At 39.7% G+C, this 22,147-nt stretch overlaps 1 protein-coding gene across 7 annotated transcripts in view; it reads right to left on the reverse strand.

Annotated features, from left to right (window-relative positions):
• Window positions 1-22,147, reverse strand: part of ULK4 (unc-51 like kinase 4) — a 530,371-nt gene that overhangs the window by 402,303 nt on the left and 105,921 nt on the right. For all 7 annotated transcript variants that reach the window (XR_004352053.1, XR_004352054.1, XR_004352055.1 and 4 more), the window contains 2 exons: window positions 21,610-21,771; window positions 11,170-11,352 (listed from right to left, as the gene is read on the reverse strand). Coding sequence is in view for 4 of the 7 variants with exons in the window: in XM_032647445.1 (XP_032503336.1) it covers window positions 11,170-11,352; window positions 21,610-21,771 (345 nt within the window). In the remaining 3 variants the exon portion in view is untranslated. The remainder of the gene's footprint in view (window positions 1-11,169; window positions 11,353-21,609; window positions 21,772-22,147) is intronic.

Below are 22,147 nucleotides of genomic sequence, written 5' to 3' on the forward strand. Positions count from 1 at the left end.
ACAAGGTCATTCTTTGGGAGGTTGGAATAGTTCTGTATCGTTCTTGTGATGGTGACAAGAGTCTATGCATGTGTTAATCCTCGTACAACTACACTCCAAAAAAATATGAATTGCATTGTGTATAAATTTTATATATAAATCAATACATATAAACATACAATCAGGCAAATTCAAGCAAAAACGAAAGCAGAAAGTTTGTTACTGATATACAAAGAGTTACATTACGATTTTTCCTGATATATAGGATAGAATCTAGGACAAAAAGAAGTAAACAACACTTTTTAATACCAAAGGCCACCATTCACAACACATACACAACAGTATTGAATACAGTAATGAAGGTTATGCCTTACATAGTATAGTGAACACCTTTAAAAAGTGAAGACTACAGGAGATGGAAGAAGGAATAGAAGACTTAATCACACTACTCTCAGTCCAAGACTGTCATGAGAACAAAAATAAGTAAGGATATAGAAGACCTAAATAACATAAGTAAAAGATTAGATATTATGGATATATATTAAAATTTAGACTCAAATAATAGAAAATGTACCTTTTTCTTAAATATGAAATGTTCCTTTAAGGTACCTATATAATAGGTGATAAAGAAAACCTTAATAGAATCCATGAAGTAAAAAATAATAACTGTAATGATCACAGTGCTGTAGAAATAGAAAGTAATAAAAAAAAAATCAATAATACAAAAGGCCCTCCTACCTGGAAAATTTTAAAACACTCTATTAAACAATCCTTGAGTAAAGGAAAAATGCAAACCAAAATTGTAGAACTTAAAAAAAATAACAGTAAAAACACCATATATAAGAATCTATAGGATACAATTAAAGCAGTCATCAGAAGAAAATGTGACCTGCAAATACATTTGTAAATTAAAATGAAAGAAGTGTGTGAACTAAATTCCCAACACAAAAAGCTGTAAAAAGAACAAGGTAAAGCAAAATGAAGCAAAGGGAGAAAATAAAGATGCAAGCAGAAACTAACAAGGTAAAAGGAAAAAAAGGGAAATGATAAATCAAAATGCTGCCTTTGATAAATATCAACAAAATAGATAAAGCACTCACTAAATTAATCAAGAAAAAGGGGAGACAGCAAAGATACACAAAAAGAATTACCACTGCCTGAAAAAGAAGAATTACCACTGCCTGACCTCAATTTAATGGCGTAAAAGTCAGCTATGTTATGTATAGAAGTAGTTCATAATTTATTGCTGTATAATATTCCATGGTGTGAACACAGAAAAATGTATATACCCATTTTACTCTTGGACATTTGGGTTGTTTGGAGTTTAGAACCACAATGAGTAAAGCTGTTATGGACATTCTTATACGTGTCTTTTAGTAAACACATAAATATGTGTTCTGATTAAGGATGACAAAAATACAGAACAATTTAAGAAAACTTAAAAGAGAAATGTATGATTTACACAAAGAAAACTGTAGATTGTTATGGAGCGATAAGAAAACACTGGAAAAAATGAAGCAGCAGCTTAATATTGTGGTAAAGAACTTGTAATCTGGAGTCAAGAAACCTGAGTGCGAGTGCAACAGTGCTTGACAGAATAGCATGTAGGAGATGATTACACACACACATTTCATAGCCTTGATATAATGACTGAAGGTGTTTGTCCAACTAGATACCAGAAAATATCATAAAGCATAAAGCTGCAAGAATTCCATTTTTGAAATTTGTATGGAAAATACAAATAAAACAAAAGAAAGAGCAAAACATTCACAAGTATATCTAAGACTTCAGCAAATGAAAAAGATAAAGGGCAGACTATTCATCTAATGATATCCTTACTTTACTACCTTTACCAGAAAGACTCTCAACAGGTTGTGAAAATTTTAAATAACGGGGGAAAACAAACTTATATATCTGTCAAAATAAATACGCAACCTTGGAAAAAGTATTTGAAATATTTGAAACTTTTTACAAAGAATCAATATCTTTAGGTATAAATAACTTTTACCAATATAACTTTTATGAACACTCTAGTGTAAAAAATTACAGAAACAAGCAAACAACTAATAAAAGAATTCTAAACTGCCTACGAGCAAATAAATCATGTACCCTAACTAGTAGGCAAAGAAATGCAAATTTAGGAAGAAAAAGAATCTGTTTTAAAACAAAGCAGACTAGCAAAGATGAGCTGGCATGGTCATGGGTAAATGGATAAATCTCAAATGTAGCTCATATGAGAGTAAGTGTTCAACCTTTCCTCTAGCTGGTAGGAAAGTGAGTTGTTACTTCTCCAAAGCCTTAAAACTGTTATTTTCTTCTGACACAGTTGTTATATCTCAAGAATTTTAGCCTAACCAAGTGATGAACAAAAGAGCTTTGAGAAGAATGCTCACGGTAGTACTATTTATAAGACAAACAAAAATAGAAACCACCTTAACATTCCCAAAATAGGGAATTTGTTAAATCCTAATTGTAGAAAAGATTGCATCTACCCATATCCAGTTTTACCTTCTTTCATTACAAACACTAATGATGCACGTGGGGAGGGCAGGTGGAGTAGGAAAGGGAAGTCACGGAAGTGACGCTACATGATTTCCAAAGCCAGCTCTGAAAGGCCATGCGGCTTCTGCCTGGTTCTCTTGGGACACTCTCTCTTGGAACCCAGCCACTACACTGTGAGGAAGCCCAAGCAGCCTTGAGGGGCCCATGTGGAAAGCAACTGAGGCTCCCAGCCCACAGCCCAGTAGGGTTCCCAGGGAACAGCGAGCACCAACTTCCCAGTCATCTGAGTGAGCCTTCTGGCAAGTTTATTCTCCAGCTCCCACTCAATCTCTCCCAACCTTGCCCAAATTACAGATTGGTGAGCAAAGTTAAATTACTGCTCTTGTTTAAGCCACTACATTTTGAAGTAGTTACACAGCAAAAGTGAAATATAGCTTAAGCATATAACGAAAGAGGAAATTTTTCCAGGCGCAACAGAAGTTTCGTACAGCAACGGTCATAATTTTAAAAACACAGACATGTCACTAAGAAGTGATGATTAAGGTCTACCGTATTTCTTATTGATGGAGTGTTATGCAGTCATTACTAACAATCTGGCAAAACTAAAATAATGCCTATTATTTTGAGTGAAACAAACTAGCACAGCAAATACCCGAAGATAAAAGAAACCGCATACAAGATTTGTTTCTAACATAGTAATTCCAAGTCCCTTAGAAGATACAATATATTACAGACTCTAACTTTGGATCTAAACCTACAAGCATCTTGTGCCCTAAATAAATTCTCATTTAGTCATTTCAGAAAAACTAAATGAACAGTACTGACTCCCTAAAACTAACTGCCCAGGGCACCATATTTAATCTTAAGCAACATGCACCAGACCTCTAGAACAGTATTAATCTTACAACACTGAGGAGGGAAGATTACAGGCTGCAGGCAAAGCCTAGTGCCAAGGATGAATAATCAAAGCTACTTTACTAAGGACCAAAAATGACCTCGGGTCACTTCAGTTTGCAATCCACTATGTATTCAGCTTTGATTTAAATTCATCTTGCCATTTGGCTCAACATAACTAAATTTTACACGTGGAGAAAAAAAAAAAAAAAAAACAGAAGCTGTTTAGCTCTATAGCCCAAACCACGGAACAACGAGTTCATGTCCAACATTCAAATGGTTCTTGGCAGTGATTTCAGAACGGACATACCTAAGTAATGTAAAGATGGTGTGATGAAATGTTCACAATGTGAGGAACTGGTCGAAATATATGAAGCTTCCATCACAAAGAAAATGATATCTTGATCAAAAGTAAGCAAAAGGATAAAAACCCCTCCAGTACATATAAGGACAAAATTATGAGATAAATAAAAAATAATGATGATGTAGACAACGTCCAAGTTATTTATTTCTCAAGAAGTAAAACTGATCTGTTTCAATCAACTATCACAGGTGAAAATCAATGAGCACAGCCTGGCCACCAAATGATAATAGCCTCAAAAAAAAAAAAAATCATGTGGATAATACACTGATACGATTTTCCCATTTAAGGTTGATGGAAGTGAAAAATGTACTGATTAAATCTAAAATTGTTTTTGGTTTACACTTTGCTTAAAGAAGTTTAGCCAAGTAGCTTAGTAAAATGTTTCTTATAGAACACATTTATTAACGTAGACAAAAGAATGTCAATACAAACTCATGTTATTAAAATGCATAAACTAATTACCATATTTTAAATCAGCAACCACTGAGTCAGGATGCCTAGTGACTTTGTGAGAAAAAAAAAAACCTGAGTTGACTGAGCTTTCACATTTTTCAAAGTTTTCTATGCATGAAATTTCACAGTGATCTTCCATAGTACTTCCAAACAACATAAGCAGTCTGCACCTTCCGACTTATTATTAATCACTGTTGTGCTACTTGGTCAAAACATGAAACCTGAAGCAACAGCTTCAGTCAGACTAGACTGCTAAAGTAAAAATGGACAGCAGCTCCTGTCAAAATTAGCAAATAAGACAAAAATTAGAAAGGCAGTATCCGTAGTCAGTAACACCCAGGAGGAAATCATCTTACCAACGAGCATGAACAAACCCACCTGTGAAACACGGTATGACTTTAAAGAGTAATGTTTAAATTGTTAAGCGACCCCAAAGCATATGAAGTGCAATGTGTGCATCACTGATTATGCAGTTACAAAGTACATTCAAGGTCACATACCTCAAAAAAAAAAAAAAAATGAGGCAGATGTTTGAATCCATGTAACCTGTAAAAAAGTTGATGTGAGTACACTACGCTCAATTAATTGAACTACAGCAGAGTAGGGCTCCCGGGGTTTTATATATTTTCAATTTTCTAACATCAAGAATCGGGCACTGGGCTGTTGTTTTTTTTGTTTTGTTTTGTTTCGTTTTCGGTATGTGGGCCTCTCACTGTTGTGGCCTCTCCCGTTGCGGGGCACAGGCTCCGGACGCGCAGGCCCAGCGGCCGTGGCCCATGGGCCCAGCCGCTCCGCAGCATGTGGGATCTTCCCGGACCGGGGCACAAACCCGTGTCCCCTGCATCGGCAGGTGGACTCTCAACCACTGAGCCACCAAGGAAGCCCTGTTTTGTTTGTTTCTAATTTTTATTTTAATTTTATTTATTTATTTTTGGTTGTATTGGGTCTTCGTTGCCGCACAGCTTTCTCTAGTTGCAGCGATCGGGTGCTACTCTTCGCTGCGGTGCGTGGGCTTCTCATTGTGGTGGCTTCTCTTGTTGCAGAGCTCGGGCTCTAGGTGCACAGGCATCAGTAGTTGTGGCTCGTGGGCTCTAGAGCACAGGCTCAGTAGTTGTGGCACACGGGCTTAGTCACTCTGCGGCATGTGGGATCTTCCCAGACCAGGGATCAAACCCATGTCCCCTGCATTGGCAGGTGGATTCTTAACCACTGCACCACCAGGGAAGTCCCACATTACTTGGTCTTCTTAACTTACTCAAACATTTCTTGGTTGTCTAAAGCTCATCCTCTGACAGATTCCTCAGGAAGAGTTCATGGGAACTGATCTCTTCCATGTTCATACATCTACCTGTGGTCTCTGTAACAGAACACCCAAGATATTGAATATAAAATCCTTGATGAGAGACTCTGGGAGGAGCAGCTAAGATAGTGCTTAATTTTACTTAAAAGTTTATCCTAAAGGAATAATTACAGATGTCCATGTGAAAGGATTTAGCCATAAGAATGTTCTCCCTAGCAAAAAAAAATGAAATTTTAAAATGTGCAGTAGTGAACTGCTGGAATGCATTGGGATACCTTCACATGATGGAAGGTCATAACACTTTAAAAACAATATTGAAGAGTTATACTGAGTTAGACACACGTTCCCAACATCACTGAATAGGAAAAGTATGAACAAACAGTATACAACTGATCCAATTACTGTAAAAAGATTCTAATAGCATGTGTATGTGGCAGCAAGGAGAAGGAAATTCGTGAAGGTCTGTGTATGTGTACACATATACACACAATAAATATGAATTTGAAAGATATATATCAAAATTTTTAAAGAGATTATTTTGGGATGGTTAAGCAGTTTATTTTAGTCTTCTGTATTCTATATCTCATATATTCTGGATTTTCAATACTAAACTCAAATTCATAAAAGTTATAAACATAATCTGATAAAAAGTAAATTTAAATGGCATTAGCTACTTTAAGTTTCTAGATATTATAATTAAAGGAAATTGCAATGACCTCATCCAATACCTGTCTTCCTAGTAAAACGGCAGCAAACACCTTTATGCACTCCCAAACTCCTCCAGCCCCAGATCTTCAAGATCGAATACTTGTAGGACACATTAATAAGCTTGGAAGAATGAGAAAAATAAAACTACAAAGTAAACCAGGAATTCTTTTTAAAAAATCAGTTTACAGGGCAAAGATTAGTAAATAAACTCACACCTAACTTACAAGGTTTTCTCTTATGCCTGGTCAGGCCTTCCAGAAGCTTCTCGTTGAGAGTCATTCAAGTATCTGAATTGTGAAAAGGTTATCAATTCCGTACATCTAGTGATGATGCAAGAATACTTACAAAGGACCATCTACCACGGTACGGAAAGTATCCTTTTAAGAGTTTCATTTGTTTTTTCTTTTTTGAAAACAGGGTAGAAAAACAGTTTGTCACTTTTTGTTTTGCCCAATTTCTCTATTTACTTGAATATGCAGAACACATGATTTGTAACTCAAAAGAGTTCCCTTGTCACCATGGCTGTGAACACTTTTCACACCATCACAAGTAAATTGTACTCTCATCATCTACCTTTCTAGAGAACAATTTAGCATTGTTTATGCACAGCCTTCTAAGTGTGCATAACACCTGTGGTAATCTACTAGCAGCAGACACAAAGTTGTATGTAGGGCTTCCCTGGTGGTGCACTGGTTGAGAGTCTGCCTGCCGATGCCTGGGACACGGGTTCGTGCCCCGGTCCAGGAAGATATCACATACCGCGGAGTAGCTGGGCCCGAGAGCCGTGGCCGCTGAGCCTGCGCGTCCGGAGCCTGTGCTCCACAACGGGAGAGGCCACAACAGTGAGAGGCCACAACAGTGAGAGGCCCGCGTACCGAAAAAAAAAAAAAAAAAAAAAAAAAGTTGTATGTAAACAGGATGCTCACTGCATCAGGGTGAGTACAAACCAAAAAGTCAGAGGCAAACAGGTCAACAGTGGGAGAATGGTTAAGTTACCATAGTGGCACAAAATGAAAAATTATATAGTAATTTTTTAAATGTTCCTACGGTATATTTAATGACATATTCATGAAAATGATAAATCGACACATTTTTATCGTAATTGTATAAATGTATGTATAAAATTCATAGACATACAGACCAAAGGCTAAAAAGAGATAAACCCACATGGCAATGGTAATTAGCTCTGGGTGGTGAGATTACAGTCGATTTTGTTTTCTTCTTTAGGTTCTACTACATTTTCTGCAGTAAATAGTAATTTCTCTTATTTAAAAGGAATGGCATGGGCCTCTTTTGGGGACTGAATTTCAACAACAAAAAAATATCACCATATAGAGGCATCAATCCCCCAAAAAGAACAGGTGCAGTACTTCCTCCCTGTCAGCAGGAAGCAGTAAGCCTGGTATTTGTTCCTGGGTCCCTTCCTCTTTCACTCATTCTAGCCCATTAACAACCAAGCACTTGAAAAAACACAATTAGCAATACTAAGATTGGTAAACCTGCCCCTAAAACACACACCTATATACAAATATTTGTACTTTTCTTTAAGTAAAAATAAAACAATGGCCATTGTGTCGAAACCCCTAAGGAAGGCCAGTATCACAGCCGTACATGAGCCGGGTCTTCTTCCTACTGCTCAGCCTCTTTCCATGTCCCCTCCTCACTGCTCACTCCGTTCAGCACTGCTGGCCTTCCTTCTCCTCCCGGGTCTCCCCATGACACCTCACACCTCGGGGAAGCCGAACTACAAAGTTCTTCCTGCAGAGGTTCACACAGCACACTCCTTCTTGTCACTGAGGGCTCAGCTGTAATCTCACCCCCTCAGAGAGGCCCTCCCTGATTTCCCTCCCAGCAAATGGTGTCTGGCTCCACTCCCTGCACACTTCCCCTTGCAAGACACTCTATCAACATCATCCTGTGTAATGCTCTTCAGAGCGCTAACACTATCCAAAGGAATTCTGTTTCCTTGTTTACTGCCTGGCCTGAGCATCAGCTTTAGCATTTATAAACTCCATGAACTTGACAAAATCACTCAACACACTAAGTCTCACTTGAGAATAACCCAGGGTTGTAAGTCACTAAGTGTCTGGCCTATAATAAATGTTCGCTATAAATTGTTTTAATTTAAAAAAATAGAACCTTACCTTTCAAATGACAATTCACTGTACATTACTCAGTGGCCGTAGATACATTTTAAAGATTATAGGACAAGACGGGAAAGATGCAGAATGGTTAGAGGCCTCAGCACCTGAGGATCAATGTATCACTGAGTTTGCTAGGTTTTCTCTCTGCCTCACACATCCCAGATTGGGTGCTGGATAATCCAGGAGCCAAACAGCACACAAACACAAATACACAGGAAAAATCAGCTCTCTCAAGCCAAAGGATCAGGAAAGGGGCAGCGTGGAAAGACCAAAAACATTAAGACAATAGCTACTCTACTCTAGCCGAACACCACGGAAAGACGATGGCCCCTTCAGCAAGGGGCAAGAAGAGAGACTAGCCTCCTACCCTCACGTGACCGTAACAAGGCACCCCAACACTCTTCCCTGCCAGGGAAATAGAAAGGACCAAGAGAGAGCTGGGACTTTCATCCCAACCCAGCAATAACAATGCCCCCTGGCCCCAACCATGGTATCAGGAGAGATACTGATGGGACGCCTGGACCTCCACGCATTTATAGCAGTAATCACGTTCCCCTCCTTCTTTCTGCTGGGATGGCATCAGAGGAGGCAAGTGGGAAGCCTTCAACTTTACCACCTTCCACCAGGAATGGGGCGCCCACCCCTACCCAACCAGTGTCAGTGGAGGAATAATGAGGAGCCCTCCCCCTACCAGCCAGGGGGGCATAGGAAGAAGCCCAGTGGAAAGCCTGGATTTCCACCCTTGCCCAGCAGTAAGGAGGGGCTCTACCACACCCCTCGGGTGTCAAGAGAAGTCTACAGGGGAACCTGGACTTTCACCCCAACCTGGAAGGAACAAAGCATCACCATCCTTCCTCTGCCAGTTCGGTGTCAGAGGAGGCCTACTAAAACAGAAGATTTAAATAAAATCCAGAGTCTTAAAACATAACACCCAAAATATACAATGGATATACAGCTTCTGTTAAACAAGTTGACAGAGTTCTGGAGCTCTGTTTCACAACCATGTGAATCTACTTAACACTCCTAACTGTACACTTAAGAATGGTTAACAGGGCTTCCCTGGTGGCGCAGTGGTTGAGAGTCCGCCTGCCGATGCAGGGGACACGGGTTTGTGCCTTGGTCCGGGAAGATCCCACATGCCGCGGAGCGGCGGGGCCCGTGAGCCATGGCCGCTGAGCCTGCGCATCCGGAGCCTGTGCTCCGCAACGGGAGAGGTCACAGCAGTGAGAGGCCCGCGTACCACAAAAAAAAAAAAAAAAAAGAATGGTTAACAGTAAATTTTATGTTTTTAACCACAATTTAAAAAAAAATTTTAAGTGCCAATATTAGTTAAAATCAAAAGATTACTTCTCATTTAACACGTGTAATTATTCAATCATTTATTTAAGATACATGGGACATTAAACATTATAAAACAATTACAAAGTCATATTAATTAGTGCATATTATTTTACTACCTTTGTGAAATATCTTAAACTCAATAAATCCAAGAAAAATAAAACTCTCAGCCTCTCTTACCACAATTTACATAGCAAAACTACTCAAGTGGTACTTTTTCTAATACAATGACTTGGAAAATTTAATAGCGAAAAATTAGACACAGACTATACTTTCTCTGAGGCTCAAATTTCTTCACAGAATTAAATCAGATTAATTAAAGGCAAAAAATGGATTGCTTTCTATTTTGACTTTCAAGATCAAGTTTATTATGTAAGCCTGACAATTATTAATTACTGAAATTTTTAGTTTTATAAAAAACCAAATTTAACGTGTTGCATTTCATGCAGGAGAAACATGGCAAACACTATATTTAAGTGGCCCCATTCCATACTTCCTAGCAGTGTTACCTTCACCATGTTGTACAAAACTCCAATTTGACAGTTATCTCCCCTCAGAAAAAGGGTAATTGCTCCAATAAGTATAAAGAATACTGCATACTACACTACCCTCATGAAGACTCATAATATACATGAACACACGAAAAAGTGAAAAATGTTGTACAACTGAAAATATGTCTGACTCATTGCTTTCCGAATGTGTATATAACCATGGTCCACTTTTTTTCACCTGTTAACGCCTCACTGAACACTAATGTTCAAGGGCAGGGCTTCTCCAACCATAAATTTCCAACAAATCCTCAAGAGACCTCATTAAAATGTCAATTCTGATTCAGCAGGTGTGGGCGGGGCCTGAGGGTCTGTGTATCCAACACGCTCCCAGGTGATGCAATGTTTCTGGTCCAGGGATCACTCCTTAGCAGGCGCTAGAGAAGACACTTGGAGGAAAGCTACTACAGGGACTTCTTTGTAGCTATGTAGTTTTCTGATACGAATTGAATACTTACAAACTCTACACTCCATAAAATAAGGGAATATCAAAGGATTGGAAGGAGACTAAGTTAAAAACAAGAGAAAGGGAGCTCTGAAGGTTATGTGTACTGGCAGGGTATCAGGACAAGGAAAGGAATAAAAATGAATCAGGGGAAGCAGAGAATATAAAAGGACCCCTCCTTAAGGCAGGCAAGAGATATGGGAAAAGAGATGAGGGCTGACGACAAGGAGGCATAAGAAATATTAGCATGTAAGAAGGACTCATAAATTTTCTGACTTTTCATTACTAAAATGGGACAAGCAGACAGATTTCTATTTCAATCACTAAAAGACTTTATAACATCTTCAGATGAATGTCCTGTGGTACAGAGGTTTGGCAAAGTTCAAAAGGGCCCCTTGAGATGAAAAATAAATTCTACAGAGATACATTGCTTATTGAGCCACTAAAATTGTAGGAGAACACAACAATTTTTAAAGTAGAGTAATAGGTCAAACCTTTTCTTGGATTAGCCTCTGAAGATGAATCCCACAGGACAGCATAGCACTGAATAAGGTCAACATGTACTGCTGGACTCTGCAGATGGCAGAGGCCAGGGAGTTTATTACTGAGGTCAGTCCCACCTTCTCAATAACATTCTGGAAGGCAGTAGGAGAATGGCGAGTGACTCTACACAAGGCCTGCAGGGACAGAAGAACAGATCCATCAGACTACTCCAAGCCCATGAACCAGTCCCCCACAAGAGAACAAATACTTCTGTGGAAAGGAGTAGAAGGTGTTTACCTTGCTCCTTCATTACTTACCTTGGCATAAGAAATTTGGGCAATTTCAACACATGTAAAATGGAAACAATAATCCAGCTACCAATAAATACTTAAGTTGCTGTAAAACATTAGAAACTCTTACAATGATCATATGCATTATGAGTTAACTAAAATGAGAAAATAATTCATGAGTCTACACAGAAAAACTTTAATAAAAAACATTAAGATAAGCCTTCTTTGTGCAGACACTAAGCTAAGCGTTGAAAAATAGTCATAAAAGTATTTGTTTATTGTTTAGTATGTGAAAAACATGATCTGAGAATATCTGAAGACTACCTCATTTAATCCTTCCAAATAACATATATGAAAGGTATTATTATTAACCCCATTTTATAGGTGATAAAACTAAGGCACAGAATATTTAAGTAATTTGCTCAAAGGCATATAGCTAGTAAATGGCAAAGCTAGAATTCAAACCAAGGTAATCAGACCCCTGAGCTACTCCTCAACTGCTCATAGAGTATCAAAGGTGAAACTTAAAATAAATAAACTCATAGAATTTAATGTGTTGTAATAGAAATGGGCTCAATTATGCTTGGAAAGGCAGGAAAAGCAAGTCAACAAAATCTACATAAGGAAAATGATAATTGAGTCGGTTTTTGAAGGTGAGTGGGAAAGTAAGGTGAAAAAGTAAGTAAAGAAAAGTCTAGCCAGAGAGAAGAGGAGACGTATTCACATGGAGACATGAAGAGCACAGCAGGTTCTCGGAAGGGAAATTTGTCTGGTGCATCTCTCAGGTGAAGGACAGAGAAGGTAGTATAGAAGGGAAAATGAAGACCCATCTATTGAAGAGACTGTCTTTTCCCCATTGTATATTCTTACCTCCTTTGTTGAAGATTGATTGACCATAGGTGCATAGGTTTATTTCCAGGCTCTCTATTCTGTTCCACTGATCTATGTGTCTGTTTTTGTGCCAGTACCATACTGGTTTTTTTGTTTTGTTTTGTTTTGTTTTTGCGGTACGCGGGCCTCTCACTGTTGTGGCCTCTCTCGTTGCGGAGCACAGGCTCCAGACGCGCAGGCTCAGCAGCCATGGCTCACGGGCCCAGCCGCTCTGCAGCATGTGGGATCTTCTCGGACCGGGGCACAAACCCGTGTCCCCTGCTTTGGCAGGTGGACTCTCAACCACTGCGCCACCAGGGAAGCCCACCATACTGTTTTGATTACTGTAGCTCTGTAGTATAGTCTGAAGCCTGGGAGTGTGGTGCCACCAGCTTCATTCCTTTTTCTCAAGATTGCTTTGGCAATTAGGGATCTTTGGTGGTTCCACACAAATTTTAGGATTATTTGTTCTAATTCTGTGAAAAATGTTGTATTTTGATAGGAATTGCATTAAATCTAATAGATTGCTTTAGACAGTATGGTCATTTTGATATTAATTCTTCCAATCCAAGAGCATGGGATACCTTTCCATTTCTTTGAATCATCTTCAATTTCCTTCATCAGTGTTTATAGTTTTCAGAGTATAGGTCTTTCACCTCCGTGGTTAAGTTTATTCCTAGGTATTTTAGTATTTTTGATGTGATTTTATTTTATTTTTTAATTTTTTGGCCACACGACATGCAGGATCTTAGTTCCCCAACCAGGGATCAAACCTGCATCTGCTGCAGTGGAAGTTTGGAGTCTCAACCACTAGACCACCAAGGAAGTCACTTGATGTGATTTTTTTTTTTTTTTAATTTCTCTTTCTGATAGTTCATTATTAGTGTATAGAGAAGCAACAAATTTCTGTACATTAATCTTGTATCCTGAATCTTTACTGAGTTCACTTATTACTTCTAATAGTTTTTTTGGTGAAGACTTTAGGTTTTTCTATGTAAAGTATCATGTCACCTGCAAATAGTGACAATTTACTTCTTCCCTTCCAATTTAGATGATGCCTTTTATTTATTTTTCTTGCCTGACTGCTATGGCTAGGACCTCCAATACAGTGTTAAATAGAGGTGTTGAGAGTGAACATCCTTGTCTTATTTCTGAATTTAGAGGAAAAGCTTTCAGCTTTTCACCACTGAGTATAATGGTAGTGTGAATTTGTCATAAATGGCCTTTATAATGTTGAGATATGTTCCCTCTATACCCACTTTAATGAAAGTTTTTAGCATGAAGGGATGTTGAATTTTGTCAAATGGTTTTTCTGCATCTACCGAGATTATCGTGTGATTTTTATTCTTCCTTTTGTTAATGTGGTGCACCTTACTGATTGATTTGCAAATGTTGAACCATCCTTGCATCCCTAGAATAAATCCAACTTGATTATGGTGTATGATCCTTTTTTCATACTGTTGGTTTGTTCTGCGAATATTTTGTGGAGAATTTCTGCACCTATATTCATCAAAGACATTGGCCTGTTATTTTTTGTAGTGTCTTTGTCTGATTTTGGTACCAGGCTAATGGTGGCCTCACACCTGTCAGAATGTCTATCATCAAAATGTCTACAGGGACTTCCCTGGTGGCACAGTGATTAAGAATCTGCCTGCCAATGCAGGGGACACGGGTTCGAGCCCTGGTCCAGGAAGATCCCACATGCCATGGAGCAACTAAGCCCATACGCCACAACTGCTGAGCCTGCGCTCTAGAGCCCTCAGGCCACAGCTACTGAGCCTGCGTACCACAAATACTGAGGCCCGCGCACCCTAGAGCCCATGCTCCACAACAAAAGAAGCCACCGCGATGAGAAGTCCGCACACCTCAACAAAGAGTAGGCCCCACTCGCCACAACTAGAGAAAGCCTGTGCGCAGCAACGAAGACCCAACGCAGCCAAAGAAATAATTTTTAAAAAAGGTCTACAAATAACAAATGTTGGAGAAGATGCAGAGAAAAGGGAACCCTTGTACATTATTGGTGGAAATGTAAATTGGTGCATCCACTATGGATGTTCCTCAAAACTCTAAAAATAGGACTACCACATGACTCAGGAACTCCGCTACTGGGTATATATCTAGAAAAAAATGAGAACACTAATTCGAAAACATAGATGCACCCCAATGTTCACAGCACCACTATTTACAATACCCAAGATATGAAAGAAACCTAAACAACAGATGAGTGGATAAAGAATATGTAGTACATATATACACAATGGAATACTACTCAGCCATAAAAAAGAAGGAAACTCTGCCATTTGCAGCAATGTGGATGGACCTAGAGAATATTATGCTTAGTGAAATAAATCAAAGACAAACACTGTATGATATGACTTACACGTGGAATTTTTAAAAGTAATACAAACAAATGTGTATAGGAAAACAGAAACAGACTCACAGATACTGAAAACAAACTAGTGGTTACCAGAGGGGAGAGAAAAAGGGGAAGGGGCAAGTCATGGATATGGGATTAAGAGATACAAACTTATGTATAAAATAGATAAGCAACAAGGATACAGAATATAGCACAGGAAATGATAGCATTATCTTGTAATAGCATTTAATGGAGTATCATCTGTAAAAATACTGAACCACTATGCTGTACACCTAAAACTAATAATAATGTAAATCAATTATATTTCAGTTAAGAAAACAGATTTATTTCATTATTTCAGTCAGTATTATTTCAAAGATTATTCAATCCCTGGATTAAAAAAAATAAGAGCAGTCTAAATAGAGCCCCTAAAGATCATGCTACGATTAGAATTTTTCAAGGATATTTAGGGGTCTCCCTTAAACTGGCTTCGAGACAATGGACAGTAAGTCTCATTAGCACGGTAACAATTCTTAGAGAGGCTTTCACAGCAAAACTGACTTCCTATTGAAATAAAATCCCTACGCGATCATAATGGGGATGTTTCTTGATACAAGATTTGTCCAGACTGCTTCTAAGTGTATTCAAAGCAATATGAGGGCAACTGGAAGTCCTCCTCTACAGAAAGCTGCTCAAAAGCCTAAGCTACCTTCCATTTTGAAGAGCTCATGCAGCAAATAACTTTTAACCCGTCACTTCTGGGTATCAAACACAGTTGAAAGCTCACAGAAGCTTAAGAGCACATGAGGGCTTGTATTTTCCAAATCAAAAAGAAATCAAATCTCAACACAGGTCTTCAGTGACTAGGTTTTGAAATATTTACTTAATAAAATAGAGCTTGAGACTACATTTTAAAACTGGAAAGTACACTTCCAGTTCAAAATTCACTTCAAAATTTGCCTCCAAAAGGACATTGTGGGGCTTCCCTGGTGGTGCAGTGGTTGAGCGTCTGCCTGCCAATGCGGGGGACGCGGGTTCGTGCCCCGGTCCGGGAAGATCCCACATGCCGCGGAGCGGCTGGGCCCGTGAGCCATGGCCGCTGAGCCTGTGCCCCGCAATGGGAGAGGCCACAACAGTGAGAGGCCCGCGTACCGCAAAAAAAAAAAAAGGACATTGTGTTACCTCCAGAATCTGTGACCATCTATTTATTAAAAGCAATGTCTAAGAAAGAGATTAATTCAAAACTGAAGGTGGCATATCTATTAGAAACATGAACACAATCACCACGGAATAAGTCTAAGAACCATTTCTTTTCTGTCTTTTGAATGATTTTTTCATGTCATATGAAAATTACATTGGGAACTTTTTCAAACTAGACACACTCTCATCTGACCTCTGAGATCTTAAGACACATCAGAACAGGGGCAGGGGGTGGAGAGAGAGGAGGAAGCAGTCAGTGTTGTTGAAAAGCTCCCCTCCAACCCCCGTGAGAACCGCTGCCCCGAAAAACTCTTCACTTTGTCACCTTTCCTCTCAGCACTTCAGTAATTCTAATTAGCCCAGTAACCTCCCTCATAGGAGCCATTCTACTCAATCTAACTCTAAAGGTTTCTCTCGTTCCCACTGTGGCTCATACAGAGATTCCCTGTAATCCTAATAGTTCTAGGAACCCTTTTATGCATTCAATACACTTCCCAAGTCAGGTCCGCTCCCTTCAACAACTAATCCCTAAGCAATGGATGCCACCACTCCTGAGTGGGAAGGATTAATTAGCCATCTTTCACTCCAAGCCAGGCCAGTGTTTTTCAAGAGCTCCAAGGTCTAGGGCACTGGTTCTCGAACTTCAGCAGGCATTAGAAGCACCTGGAGGCTTGTCAGAATGCAGATTACTGGGCCTCTCCCCGCAGAGATTCTGAGTCAGCAGGTCTGGGTCAGGGTCCAGAAACCTGTGTTTCTAACAAGTTCCCAGGTGATGGTAATGCTGCTCATCTGTGTCACACTGGTACAGGGGGACTCTATGGGGCCAAGAGATGACTAGGAGAAATGGGTCAGAAAATCAGTGACACAGGCCGTAGGCACAGACTGTTAACACGCGGAACAAGGAGCAAGTTGGTGACTCAGCACTGATGACACCATCCTCCAGCCTTGCTCTTGCAGCCATCAAGTCAACGGATATCCACCGGGCACCTACCACACGTGTTCAGGAGGGAACAACGGCAACAGGGTCCCTACCTTCCCAGAACTGACCTCCTAACAGAATGTATGATGATGTGCATACATAGGTTGCATAAATACAGCTGTGTTGACTGCTATGACAGAAAATACAAAGAGACACGAGGGGCAAGAAACACCCTGACGAAAGAGGTAACATTTAAGCTGAGAACTAAAAGATGAAGAATCGGCCATGTGAAAAGCCGGAGGAAGGCATCCCGGGCACAGGGAATAGCAAGGGGAAAAGTCCTGAGGCCGAAGAGTGCTTGGAAATTCTTGAAAATATCAGAACGTGTGTCATTGAAGCACAGTAAGTGAGGGAATGAGTGTTAGGAGATGTGACAAAAGAGGTAGGCAGAGGCAAAAATCACCCAACATCTTGAAAGTCATGTGAAGAATTCTGCTCTTTATCACTAAATGGGTACGTTAACCTCCAGAGCACATTCCTGAGAGGTTGTTATCGGAAAAGAAACCAAAAAAGAAGTTCAGCTCTGTAGGGCGTGCTGGGGAAAATTCAACTGTCATCCCTCTAGGAATCTGTGTAAAGTGTCTTCAGGATGCGTATTTTCAGTTTCTATATCCTCAACCTTTAATGAATCTTCTTAAGGCAGGTGAAATTTTCTTAAGATTATGATGTTAGAATAACTTTGTTTTAGGATCCCCAAACAATGATCTCATACTGTATTCCCCATTCTATCATTAGCAGGACCTTTGTGGCCTATTTCCCCTTGTAGCCCAAGTAAAGAAGAACGTTTAATGTTATCAACCTCCTGCCCTCCACTCATGACGTGAGACAAGAGGCTCCATATCAACCTTTGCAGGGAAAGTCCAAACCTGCAACCAAAGACCTGGCTTCAAACTGATAGAAAGATGAACAAAACACAGTCCTGGCTTTCCAGGAGTTTACAATCTATAAGGGATTACAGTAAAATAAGCTAGCATAACTAATTTACCCCACAAAATGTGCTAATTGCTTTAAACATTAAATTTTATCCTGAAACTCAAAGCACTTGCCAATTCTTAGCTTCTACCTAGTACTCTGTAGTATTTATCTAGTATTATCGTCCTTTAAAAAAATTTTTTAAGATGCTGAAAAGTTTTAGCAGAGCAGTAAGAAGAGGAGATGTGATTTTATGAAGTTCACCCTGTATGGAAAATGGAACTAGTGGAGCAGCAAACTGGCCGTGGGAGACCAGTTAAGGCCACTCCACTGGTCTCAGTGACAGATGGTGGTGGCCCGGATTATGGAGGCAGCAGCAGAGCTGCAGAGAGAGGCAGACAGATCTGAGCAGTATCTATGAATTAGAGTCAGAGGACAGGTCGACTGGCTGGATGTAAACAGCAAAGGGGAAGGAATTAGGGAAGATAGAGCATCAAAAATGATACCTAACCCTTTGTTTTCCTTAGTCTATCTTCCCTTACCTTCCCCTCCCAAGGGCAATACATCAGATTCTGAGGAAAGAGGTCAGAGGGGAATGGGAGCACTGAGCACAAGTGGCTCAGGACACACTCGGCAGTGACACGGGAGAAAGAGAATGACACAGAGGCAGCGGCCAGAGTGGATGGAGTCTGTTAAGCTGAATAAATTAACTGATTGAACAGATCAGTAAATATACTGAGAGTAACTGAAACCAGGTTTCTGCATGAGATTAGATTTACAAACACAGAAAATGGGAAGGCTGAAAAGAATCCTAAGTATGGGATTCAAATGGGAAGTATCAATATGAATGCATGAGCTCTGTTCCAAATACCCACAATGATAGATATAAGAACAATTCTATATGCGTGTGTATTATGAGTACATATACTTTTTTCTAGCTCTGAATACTAAGAAGGCCTGAAAACAATAACACCCCATAGCAATAAGCACAGCACTCTGATCGTGGTTTCTAGATACCAAAGGTCCCTTGGAGAAATGATTGGTTCCAGGGCTGGCAGAGCAAGTACAAAAGTAGCCCAGAAACTGCACGGTGTCAGAAAGTAAGGAAGTGATCGATGATAGAAATAGGTCAATGGGGGCTTCCCTGGTGGCACAGTGGTTAAAAATCCACCTGCCAATGAAGAGAACACGGGTTCGAGCCCTGGTCCAGGAAGATCTCACATGCCGTGGAGCAACTAAGCCCGTGTGCCACAACTGCTGAGCCTGTACGCCACAACTACTGAAGCCTGTGTGCCCAGAGCCCATGCTCCACAACAAGTGAAGCCACCTCAATAAGAAGCCTGCGCACCACAATGAAGAGTAGCCCCTGCTGGCTGCAACTGGAGAAACCCCGCACACAGCAACGAAGACCCAACGCAGCAAAAATAAAATAAATAAATAAATTCATTTTAAAAAAAAAGAAATAGGTCAATGGGACACAAAAGCCAGCTTGTAAGGCTTCTAGGATGACCTGAGCATCCAAACAATAAATAATAATAGTGGTAATAGTAGTATCACATTACAATTCATTGAATAAAATAGGTATCCATGGGGCTTCCCTGGTGGTGCAGTGGTTGGGAGTCTGCCTGCCGATGCAGGGGACACGGGTTCATGCCCCAGTCCGGGAAGATCCCACATGCCGCGGAGTGGCTGGGCCCGTGAGCCATGGTCGCTGAGCCTGCGTATCCGGAGCCTGTGCTCCACAACGGGAGAGGCCACAGCAGTGAGAGGCCCGCGTACCACAAAAAAAAAAAAGGTATCCATGATCATAAGGATATAAATACACACATACGTGTGGGAGAAGGGAAAGAGCTTCTTTAAAATAGAATTCCAACCAATACCAAAGGCCTGTTTTTGTACAGCTCATGAGAACAATGTACAATGGTTTTTACATTTTTAAAGTGTTAAAGAAAACTAACAAATATGGAACACAGACCATATGTGGCCATCAAAGCTCAAGATACGTATCATCTGGCCCTTTATAGAAAGTATTTGCCAATCTCTGATATAAAAGGAATGAAACAGATGGTCATCATATGGCAACGATCACAGAGGCATATGCTGCAGGTAAGGGTCCTCAATGATGTTAAGGAGGTTTAACGGGAAAACACTATATAGACCCAAGTCGAGCCTTGCCCTACAAAATACAAGCCCTGTGTCCTTTAAACCTGTAAATGACATGAAGTTCCCAGAAATACTGGGGAATTGTTTCAAACTGAAGGAGACTAAAGAAATATGAAAACAATATATAACATATGATACTGAACATGATCCTGGAGCAGAAAAGAAGAGGCATTTTGGAGGATATCGGAAAAATTACAGTGAAAAATTAATAAATTAGATGAACACTAAGAACAAAATATAAAAAGCCCAAGATCGAAGAGTGAAGCTTAATGTGTCAAACGAAGAAAGAGCTAGAAGGTGTGAGACTTCGGTGGGAACAAGCGGGAAAAAAATCTCTGCCAAGAAAAGAAGTCATGCTGAGCATAAAAATGAAAATGATAACACAAACCCAATTAAAGCAAGGTTATTTTAATTAAAGGCCCAGGATTAAAACGAATGCCTTAAGATGTGACTCAAAGATGGCTTGAGAAAGTTCACTAGTGTTTTTAGGACAGATACCAGATAGGGTTGAAGAGAAAACAGGCCAGAAAGGAGCAAGCTTGTGGCAATAACCCTTTAAAGAAGTATGGCTGGGGTGGGGTGCGGGGGAGGGGGGGAGGAGGGATGGAGGTACCTCCTAAGAAACTCTGGATATGTTTTTATGTGTGTCTTTTTATTTGTAATGTGGTAAAGAACACCTGAACACTGATTAGAAAGATCTAGTACACAAGGAGAGGGTAAAGATTTAGGAAAGAGCAAAAATAACCATTTGAGTTGAGATTCTCAAAAAATGAAGAGATAGAAGAATCATGGACATGTTTGTCTCTGACAGGAGAAGGGACAGTTCGTCAGCTGTAACAGGAGAGAAAGAACTGAGGCAGGATAGTTGTGGATGCAAATAGGTCCAAAGATGTGTAAGACAGACACTGGGATAATTTTCGCTGGATGTCTCCATTTTTCTCTGGGAAGTATTTACTGAGGGGGAAGCCACTTACTGAGGAGGCAGGAGGGAAAACATGGGATTGGAGGGTTAAGGAAAGAGGATATGGTCTGAAATTGGCACAGTGAGAAGCACAAGAATGAGGAGACTAGAGAAATACAGGGAGGGTACCAGATAACGTTGAGAGTCCAGATAAGACTGGTGATCAAAAAGAATATATAAATAAATCATATGAGAAAGGCCTGCGTCTGTTCAACTGACTATTAAATTGATACAACCAGGTTAACACATCTTCATACATAATTATCCTTTACATCAAGTCATTATAACCATGGAAGCAAAGCAGTAGACAACCAATCAAAATACAGAAACTGCAAAATCACAGATGCTTGAACATTAATATGAGTTCATTTGAACCACATGATAAACCCATTTAACGTAAAGTCTGAAAGAGGGAGCTAACAGGAAAAGTCAAGGGACACTAGAAATATACCAAACCAAATCCTGCACCCTAACCACTGCCGTGGTTTTCCACTATCACCTCCAAATAGTTTTTGAAACTGTAATTCATGGTCACACAAGATCCTATTGGAATTTCCTGACAGTCCTCCTGCTTCAGGAGAAAATCAAATTACTGTTCTCACCAACTGTTACTCTGAGATTTCTACCTATCCAATGAAATTTACTCTGTATCTAGCACAGTTCTTCAAGCTTGGTATTTAAATACATGCAAATATATCCCCAAAAGATGCTCCATCTTACCGATATTGCAGTTATCCTAAGAGAATCAACGGTAGAATGTTTGAATAGGTACCATAAAACAGGCCCAGTTTCTCCTGTAATAAAGCCCTGGGCCTGAGCAGAGAAGGTAGTGCAGACATTTTCAATAATCTTTGCTGCCATGTGATTCACAACACGTTCTTCCTAGAGAGAGAGAAGGAATAGAAAACAGTGAGAAAATTAAATAGGTATTATTTAGGATGAGAAATATATACACATCATTTCTTCATAATCACTGCTTTATAAATAAAGCCCTGATACCAAGAGCGCCCCTGGATGTGTTAGGTGTTTTAGGAGGTGTGGTCATTTTTTCAGGCTATTATAAGACTATTACATTTGGTTAATCACTAAACCTAGCATAACATAATTCTCCACGTATTTCAATAAAAAGGCTGAAATAATCTGGAAAATACACAATTATAGCTTACAGCATAACATAAAAACCGGAAGATAATTTTAAAATCATAAGGAGTATGCAGAACAATCTTTAGAAATTACTCAGGGCTGGAAATAATTAGTG

This window comes from Phocoena sinus, chromosome 11, assembly GCF_008692025.1.
Source record: "Phocoena sinus isolate mPhoSin1 chromosome 11, mPhoSin1.pri, whole genome shotgun sequence".
Classification (NCBI taxonomy): domain Eukaryota; kingdom Metazoa; phylum Chordata; class Mammalia; order Artiodactyla; family Phocoenidae; genus Phocoena; species Phocoena sinus.